At 28.1% G+C, this 9,676-nt stretch overlaps 2 protein-coding genes across 2 annotated transcripts in view; one reads left to right on the top strand and one right to left on the bottom strand.

Moving 5' to 3' along the window:
• Positions 1-1,829, top strand: part of LOC105624248 (sodium-independent sulfate anion transporter-like) — a 3,708-nt gene extending 1,879 nt beyond the window's left edge. The window contains 5 exon segments of the mRNA XM_012205606.1: positions 198-359; positions 509-649; positions 1,055-1,200; positions 1,299-1,451; positions 1,605-1,829. Of these exon segments, the coding sequence (XP_012060996.1) occupies positions 198-359; positions 509-649; positions 1,055-1,200; positions 1,299-1,451; positions 1,605-1,829 (827 nt within the window).
• Positions 1,830-3,105: 1,276 nt separating this feature from the next.
• Positions 3,106-8,147, bottom strand: LOC105624249 (CAR1 transcription factor-like). Its single transcript, XM_012205607.1, has 4 exons — positions 8,023-8,147; positions 6,138-6,524; positions 5,833-6,029; positions 3,106-5,645 (listed from the first exon to the last, which is right to left on the bottom strand). The coding sequence occupies exons 1-4, from the start codon at positions 8,145-8,147 to the stop codon at positions 3,106-3,108; spliced, it is 3,249 nt and encodes a 1,082-aa protein (XP_012060997.1).
• Between the last annotated feature and the right edge of the window lie 1,529 nt (positions 8,148-9,676).

Genomic DNA, 9,676 nt, shown 5'->3' with positions numbered 1-9,676 from the left:
CGGTCNCTACGTGANAAGAGACTGAAAAATTAGTGCCTATATATGTATTACGTTAACGATGCAAATGGGTTAATCGATTTTATATCATTTGACTTCATTGTCTTCGGATATGCCAAGTCGTGTGTAATATATGTATTCTATCAAGTTATTTATATATATAAGCATTTTCTTGAATATTTCTTTCATTGTTTTTAAAGCACAAGGCATGCCTTTAGACGCTACGCAGGAAATGCTGACTCTCGGACTATGTAATGTGATTGGTTCATTCTTTCAGTCAATGCCTGTTACAGGATCTTTCTCGAGAAGCGCAGTGAATAACGCTTCTGGTGTTAGGACACCTTTAGGTGGCTTCTACACGGGTGAATTTTAATGACATTAAATAGCACATTCTTATTAACAATTAAACTAAAATAAATTAAGCATTATTCCCTTATGAGAAGAATAATGTACAAATCTCTTTAAAAAAAAAAAAAGGAAAAATATTAATGAAAATGATAAATAATTTCAGGTATTCTAGTCATACTTGCGCTAAGTTTATTGATACCATATTTTTATTATATCCCAAAGGCGACACTGAGCGCTGTTATAATTAGCGCGGTGATATTTATGATAGAAATTGATATAATAATTCCAATCTGGAAATGCAATAGTGAGTGAATATATATTCAAAACAATTAATCTAGACTAACATAGATTTTCTTTATTAGATACGCATCTCTATTAGAAAAATAATGCTTGTTAGATTATATCAGGCTTATGATTCATTAGCAGAACATCAGTTTAATTGCGAGTGCAGTTAATATTTGTTAATATTAATCCACAATGTTCTGTATTTGTTAATATTAATCTACAATGTTCGAATTTATTGTTAAACTGTTGAAGGGGGAAAGAGAGAGCATGCTACTAACATTTTGTTCATTGTGATAATTGAATAAAAAATTTATGCTAATGAAATTAGCACAAATAAAATATTAGGTGCAACGTTAGATATAACGGGAAAAACGCCACGAATTTCGCCACTTTTTCCCACACCTAATATTATTTTTCTTTATAGAACGTGATTTAATACCAGCATCTATTACGTTCCTTGCCTGTTTATTTGTTGGAGTTGAGATGGGAATTTTGATAGGTACGATATTAGATCTGGCGATATTAATATATCTCAATGCGCGACCAACGATAAATATTGAACATAGAAACGTAAGAAAATGAAACTGTGTCTCTGGATTTAGATATATTTATTAAGAAAAATTCTTTATGTTAAGAATTATAAAGGATTAAAAATTTTTTCTCTGCAGATCTCAACAATAGACTACTTCTTAGTTCGTCCTACCGCTGGAATTTTATTCCCTGCAGTAGATTATTTGAGAATGTATCTAACGAAGAATTCCGGTATGAATGTCGTATTAGATTGTGAACATATCGACAAAATAGACTTCACTGCCGCACAGGTTTTGAAACAGTCATTTATAAAATATATAAAAAAAAAACATTTTAAGAATATAATTTATAATTAATACAACGCAAAATTAAAAATTAATCTATAAATATTTGTATATCTTACTCTTAAAATATTTATTAATCCATTGATATATTATTTTTAGGGTCTTAATATGACGATAAATGACTTCAGGAAAAACAACTGCCAATTAATAATGCTACGACCAAATCCTGACATTTTATCGAGTATACAATCGTTGTCTGACAAACAAATCTTGACAGCGAGAAACGAAATCGATTTAATTGCCATTTTAGGAAAGCCTAAACGCGTGATTCTGAATGACATGGTCATTTCTGACACAAATGAACGGGCCTCTACATGGCTGTGATATATTATATATATATATATTTAACACGTCATGTTAAATGTATAAAATATAAAACATAAATATATACTCGTATATAAAACAAATCACGCAATTTAATTTGTATATACTATGTCACAATCAATATTAACTCAATTAAATGATATACTTACTGTAATTTGCTATACGTAAATGTATATATTGACTAGTAAGTCACATATACATTTACTAAAGTTATTTTGATTGTGACATATCATCAAATATACATAATGAGACTTTTGTACATTTAAGCTGATATATTTGTCTTTCTTCATTACAAATGTTAATAATAAAGTTAAAAAGAGTAACAAATAAATATTTTTGCTTTCTTTTATCTGAATGTGTATATAAATATTTAATTAAATTTTTTTATGAATACCTGTGTGCATTCATTTTCAGACTTTTCATTGTGATAGACTATGAATTTAACATGTTAAAAAAAAAAAAAAGAGGTTTATTAAGGAATTATAAACAATGTAATATATAAATTAAGCAATGTAGAAATATCAAAACATATTGTATTTATTTCATAAAACGAGTCCAGAAAAAATAAACTATATCATCTTTGTTAACAATACAGTTTAAACACAAAAGTAAGATAGAAAAATAAAGTAAAGCAGAATATATATTTTTCTGAAATATTTCATCTTAAAATTATAAGAAATCAAACATACGAAAAATCTTACATGCTAAATATTTGTTGAACATTTCTCGTAATTGATGTTTCGAACAATTTTTACATATCTAGCGATTCATAACATCTGTGAAAACTTACGGATTTAAACAGAACTTTATATATTTATGAACATAGTATATCATATTTAAGTGAGTCTTTAGATGCAAGAAGAGCATCATTTTGAGTTCGATAATTACAATATGATATGAATCTAAACTTAATAATACACTTATAGTTTTCTTAACATCTGGTATAATGTATATTATAGGAATTTTCTATCTTAATATTATAACTGCTTGTTATATAAAAACATATTCTTTTAAACATCAAAAATAGAAAACGAGATAGTAAATTATGATTTGCAGTAGATCATAGTAAATGCATAGTAAATATACTTACAATCTCATTGAACAATTCGGAAAAATTTGCTTGCTGCTGATTCTCTTTCTAAGATTTATAAGAGGTAGAATATTTTAAATTGTAAAGTAAATTATTTTAAAATAAATTTTTTTGCATGAAGAATATATATGTATATTTTAATGTATATTTTATACTATAGCTCAAACTCTTGATCTAGATCTATTTTTATGTTTTTTTAGTTTTATATGTACCACGGCCAATACTAACAGGATATGTATATTCAGTCGGAAAATCTTGAAAAGTTGTATTTCTGCGAAAATTGCCATTATACCTTGATAAAGAGGATGGCGGACGATATCCTGAGTTTGATCTCATCTTGAACTCTGGTTTAAATACTCGTGTCGCAAATTGATCACTTTGATTTGAAAAATTTACATTGCTTGTTACAAATTCTTTCGGAGATATTATTGGAGGAGTGTCTTCTGATGCATTATCATCACAAATAAAATCTTGTACCTGACCTTTCGGATTTTTCATATAATTTGTCATGTTTTGCTTATAATATTTCTGATTTGGACAATATGATGTGTTGCATTGATTTATAGCAGGCATGAAATTCATACCTTGTTGTGATTTTGAATATGAAACTGATGTTACATATTGAGGAACATCACAAATTGTTCGACAATTGTCTTGATGTTTCTTGTAATAATAATTGGATTTCATCGGAACATTATCGACAGAGTTTCTTGCTTGTACAGCGCACGTGTTTGCATCATGATATGTATCTCTAGCATAATTATTCATTTGCATATAAGGATTATGTTTATGTTGCTGATCAAGTACAGAGCTGTTAAAATTATTTGACTGATTATGATGAGGAAATGTATAATTCGTGCATGGAGAATTATACACAACGGGCACTGAATACTGTAATTGTGAATTCCATGTTTGCATATATGGAGATGGTGCATAAATTACTGGATGCGATACATAATCCATTGTATTATTAAAATCATCAGGACTAAAAGCTGCAGAATTGTAAATGTGCATCATTGTAGGTTGCGTCGCAACGTATGGATGTTCAATGTGATAACTGTCTTGTATCGAAGAATTCCATCTGGACTGGTTAGTCTGACATGACGACACAGAATGGCCAGGAAAATCAGAAGCCATAACAGGTCTCTGCTGTACGTTCGGTCCATATCTATACAGTACATTTGAATTTTCTCTATTCATCGTGGTTTCGAGCGTAGATGTACCGGTGGCCCTGTCATCATTTGATATTTGTGTTTTGCTATAGGGTGGTGCGTTGAAAGTATTTGGAATCTGCGACAACCTCATCGCATCATTAACTGAAAAATGTTGATCATAAAATTTGCTATTATTTAGTTCCCATGACGACTGTCCTCTTAAATTTCCTGTTTGAGTAAAAGTTTGTTGTGTATTAAAATGCATATTTTGAATAGACTGTTGTAAACTCATAATTGCTGCGCCTCTCTGCATAGCATTGTCAGGGGATTGATTCCAAGTAATTTGACTGTTTTCTAATTGATTTACATCATTCACGCGTTGCATATTTTCTACCTTTGATGAATACTGATGTATGGCATTGGTTTGTGAGTCTGCAGCACATTTATCAGAAGCTAAATTAGACGAGTGCTTAAGTGGTTTGATATCTTCTTTATTCGTTTCTCTATGTTGCTGGACAACATCAACTTTAGAGATATTCATTTTTTCACAACTGTTCACATACTGTTCTGATATTGTGGTCTGGTCTTGGTTCTTGTTTCTTATATTCATATTTTCTTTACTTTGTATTAAGTATGTCTCCACTTTTATAGATTTTGTATCATCGTTAGACAATAATGTATCTACTTCATGTACATTTGTTGATTTTACATTTGGTTGAATTATTTCTTCCTTTTGCGTTGTGCAACTTTCCAAATTGTTTGTGTCAAATTTTTCAGTTCCTGTATTTGATTTTGTAAATACATTAGTAGGTGTAAGCTCTTTTTTCATAACTTTATGTTCGGCACTGTCATTACGATTCCTATTAAATTTTGAATTATTATATGCATATGATGAATTTCTTCCATACATTGGAATTTGTCCTGTTCTCGGAACATTTTGCACTGGCTTGGAAAATGTTGAATTTTTATATTGCGTAACAAATGTAGTATTTTTTCTAAAATCATTGCGATTTGCTTTTTGATCGCTATGAAAATTTTGTTCATTAACAATTTTTTCATTCTTTCTTTCAGATTCATTTAATGGCAAATTAAGATTTCCTGATACATATGTTGATTTCTCAATTTTATTTTTATCATCAGAAAAGTTAGATGTAGATGCATTCTTTTTAAAAGGCTCTTGACCTCTTAATTTTGATGGAAATTGTTTTGTTTGTTTTGGTAAAGTTTTATCTTTGTTTAAATTTTTACTTTGACATACTATATCAGTTGTCTCAAAATCTGTTTTCACTGAGTTTGACTTTTTTATTTCCTTTTCTGTTCCATTTCTTGAAACATTGCGCTGTTTTACAAATTCTTTCCTTATGCATGCAGTATTTTTTGCTTTATGCTTATTATTAAAATGATCCCTTCCATTTTTATCAGTAATATTCAGTAACTTTGAATTAGAAATTGCTCTCTTAGAATCGCTACTATTAGGATTGTGTGTGGAAGATTTTTCATTGTCTTTAATTAAATTTGTATTACTTCCAGTCTTAACACTTGTTTTTGTAATATTATTTTTTACATGTTCATCTAAAAAATGGAATAGTTTATATATGTATATGTATATATATATATATATATATATATATATATATATATACATGTATAATACAATTAAATATTATATTACAATATAACGAAATTACATAAATCATATTTCACATATAAATTTACCTATATAAATTTACATATACATATATTTCATATATAAATTTACCTTTATCATTTGCTTCTGTTGAAACTTTACTGCTTTCTGCATCAGATATTTTGCAAGTTGAATTTTGTTTGTCGTTTGACATACATAGTGTTACTGATTTGGAATCGTTATTATTACCATCAGAATGTTTTAATTTCAGCTCTTTTGTGTCTTCATTAATTTTTTGTGACTCGGAAAGATTTGTACATATTGTGTCCCTAATTTATTGTAAATATAAAATATAATAAATACATAAAATATAAAATATAAAAAAGATATTAAAGTAATATATTAATAATAATTAAGTTACAATTTTTTATATTTACTGTACGATATCTTTGGTATTGTTCTCTGATGTATTTGATTGATCTTTATGTTCCTTGTTTATACAAAATTCAGCCTCCAGCTTTGCTGTTACAATACTTTCCACAATACTTAACATATCTTCTTCATTCTTTTGATCAGCCAGGTTATCAACATTTGAAAATAAATTGGCTGTATCTATATCTTTGTTCCAAATATTCTCATCTTTTTCTGGCATTGTATCATTAAATAAATCTGTTTTAAGCATATTGTTTATTGAAGAATATTTATCAAGTTCTTTAACCGCATGTATCTTGATAGTTTCAGCCAGTTCTGAAACTTTATCTTCTATTTTCTTTTCCTCATCTTGATCTTGTACTTGCTTATAGACAACAGCTTTTATCTTGTCGCTGTAATAAAAAATCAATGTAAAAATAATTTTAAAGCACAATATAGACATAATGTTACAAAATGTACCTTTAATCCATCTCCTTATATATCAGCTAGTAAAAATTTAGATAAAAATATGTATGTATATTAATATAAATTATAGAAAATGTGCATAGACTATTTCAGAGTTTTATAGATGGTATGTTAAAAGTTTAGTGTGATAAATATAGAGAAAATTTTATTTATTAACATTTCTTAAGCCTAATTTGTATTAACTCAAATGCTCCAATGCCATACGCCAATATTTATAGCTAAAAAAAGTAACATTCTGAAATATCCTGAATGTATAATAGATGTATATAAATATATTATACAGTATATAATTTATATAATGCAAAACAAAAGTTACTTTTTCTATTATATTGTACAAGATTGTTTATTAACAATATTGCAATTGGAATAGATGCTAACAGAAGACTAACATAAAAAAACCAAATTATTAATAATTTAATTGAAAAAAAAACATTAAAAAATCTTATGAAAAGACAAAACTATATGTTAATACACAACACAAAAATATGTTCTAAAACAAAGAAAAAAGGGTTAAAACATACGGATTTGCTGAATAAGATGTATTTTTCAGCCATTGCATATTATGTAGCTTGTTGAGTGTTGCTTTCCGCTCTATGTCGGAAGTCTTTTCTAAATTTTCAACAGCATAATCCATTATACCTATCACAAATATATTCATAAGACTAAATATTACGCAATGCTTAAATTTATATTTTTTTAAATGTTAATTAATATTTTTTAAATGTAAATTAATATTTTTTACAAATTGTGCTTAAAAAATATTTTATAGTAGTTATATTTAGGTTATGTAAAGATAGCTTGTAATAATGAAGCAAAAATTGTTAATTATTTCAGTCTATATTATTTTCAATCGCAGCTTTCAATTATTCATTCATATTTCTCATAATTTAGTTTGTTCAAGATAGTTTCTAGAAAATTTAATATAAAAAGTAACCCAGAATTTTTATATAATATTAGAGAGAAAACAAATTCTATTATAAATATGGCATTTATCAGCATCTATGATTTAGGATAGATATTGAATAAGAATTGGAAGAAAAAAATAAGTTAAAAAATAAGGCCAAAGGATACACAAAATACTGTTAGTATGATAGCAAAGCAAGGAAAATAAAAACAAGAGAACCAAATAATATTAAACCAGTCACCTCTTCCGAGGAATGAAAACAAACAAATTCTGAAAACTTTCTGCCAAGCCCTTATAACTGACCTACTTTTTACACAGACACTCGTATAATCAGCTCCCCCAATGTTGTTTTCCCAACGTAAACATAAACAGGTAATATTATCGTTCCACATGCACATAGACTACCCGATATTTGCAAATTTCGAAAACGATAAAATTTACGTTACACAATGCAAACCGATGTGCCGAGGACATGAAATTGTAGACCAAAGTGATTACAACGCGAGAATAATCTCTCTTACCTTGCCAGCTTGCAATATTCACCGAGACGATTGAGATGATCCAACGTCGAATTACACAGCGCCCAATAGAACCGGAAAGAATGTTGCCCCTGCCCTGATACAGATACAGACGATACGGACGCCATAAACAGAATTGCCGTAAGAAAATTTCAAAAATTCCTCTGTTAGTTACCTCGTTATTTATCAAGTGCGCTGATTGGCTGCCGAAGAGGGGAGTCTTCTTTCCGTAGAGTTTTTCATCGGTAAGTAAAGTCTGCACACAATGCGACTTTTTTCGTTCTAGATCGCATGCGTAAATTGCTGGAAATTTGCGTGCTGTGTGGTGTAATTCTCTATGGCTAAATAGTAACTGAATGTGATTGGTTGAATCTAGTTCTAGTCAAAAGCAAAAACCAATTACATTTGACGTTGCTGCTGTGAGTGATATAAATACAGACTGCCCTGTGCTAGTTTCTTTTCGTTTTTCGTAGTTGGCGACGCGACTTTGTCGTTGACAATTTGTGGACATCGTGTCATCGATGTTGCCGTGACAAATGCCGGTTGAGATAATTGCCGATATGTATTCGTAACTAATTTGGCAGTACAGTTTTTTTCTTAACAGAATTTTGTAAGATTTTTATGTACACAATTTTATTACATCTCGAATACATGTGAAATGTAAATGTTCTGTGCTCCGAACATGAATTTGTGACATATTTCAACGAAATTCATCCAGACCAGATTTTCGTAAGTTTCTAAAGGTTAAGAGGTCTATTCTATAACTCTTGTAACGACTGTAACTACAGTTACATTAATTAAGAATTGCAAAATAAGTCTCTTAATATAATAAATTACAGTCTTTATCGGAATATCATCAATGAACGATTAAGTGATTGTATCGCTATTTTTTTAATTATTTAATTATTTATTTTATTTGTTTAATTTATTTTATCTGTTTTTGATTAAACAGAAACAGATGCTTGAAAATTGTTGAAATTAATGGCTGTTACTTTTTATCAATTGAAAATGAAAATGGAACACTACTCTGCAAAAGAAATTTGTTGTCATTAGTGTGGTGCAGAAAGAATATATATTTATAAATTTGTAGAAATGCATATTGAATAATTGAAAATCTAGTTAATTCAGTGATATTGTTCAGAAAATTATAATCTTGATAGCCATTTCTATATGAAAGAAATTTTTCGAAAATAAAGTACTCCTCCATTATATAAATTCAGATGATCACTTTGAAAATATATCAATCATTTAATCAGACAAATTGTTGGTTTTTTAAATAATACTTATTGTTATATATATTTTATACTAATGAAAATGACGAGTTTTTTTTCTATAGTTTGGTGTTTAATTTATTTCATTCTATACACTCATTAAACAATTTGTTCAAACAAAATAATAGCTATTTAGTTTCAATAAATCTCTTAATGATCACATTATGTATTGTCTTTTGTTTATGATTAATTGCCTTATTTTTTAAATATTATATAAATTTATGTTAAGAATATTTACCTTAACTGATTTTAATTTTTACTAAGAAACAAAAGTATATATCAACATGACACAAATATTTCAGTAAAATAGTTGATTTGGAGAATGGACAACTCAACAATATTATACTATAGATGATATACATATTAATGTGGTTAATATATATATA

This window comes from Atta cephalotes (genome assembly GCF_000143395.1).
Source record: "Atta cephalotes unplaced genomic scaffold scaffold00075, whole genome shotgun sequence".
NCBI lineage: Eukaryota > Metazoa > Arthropoda > Insecta > Hymenoptera > Formicidae > Atta > Atta cephalotes.
This window is presented reverse-complemented; position numbering and strand designations above follow the sequence as displayed.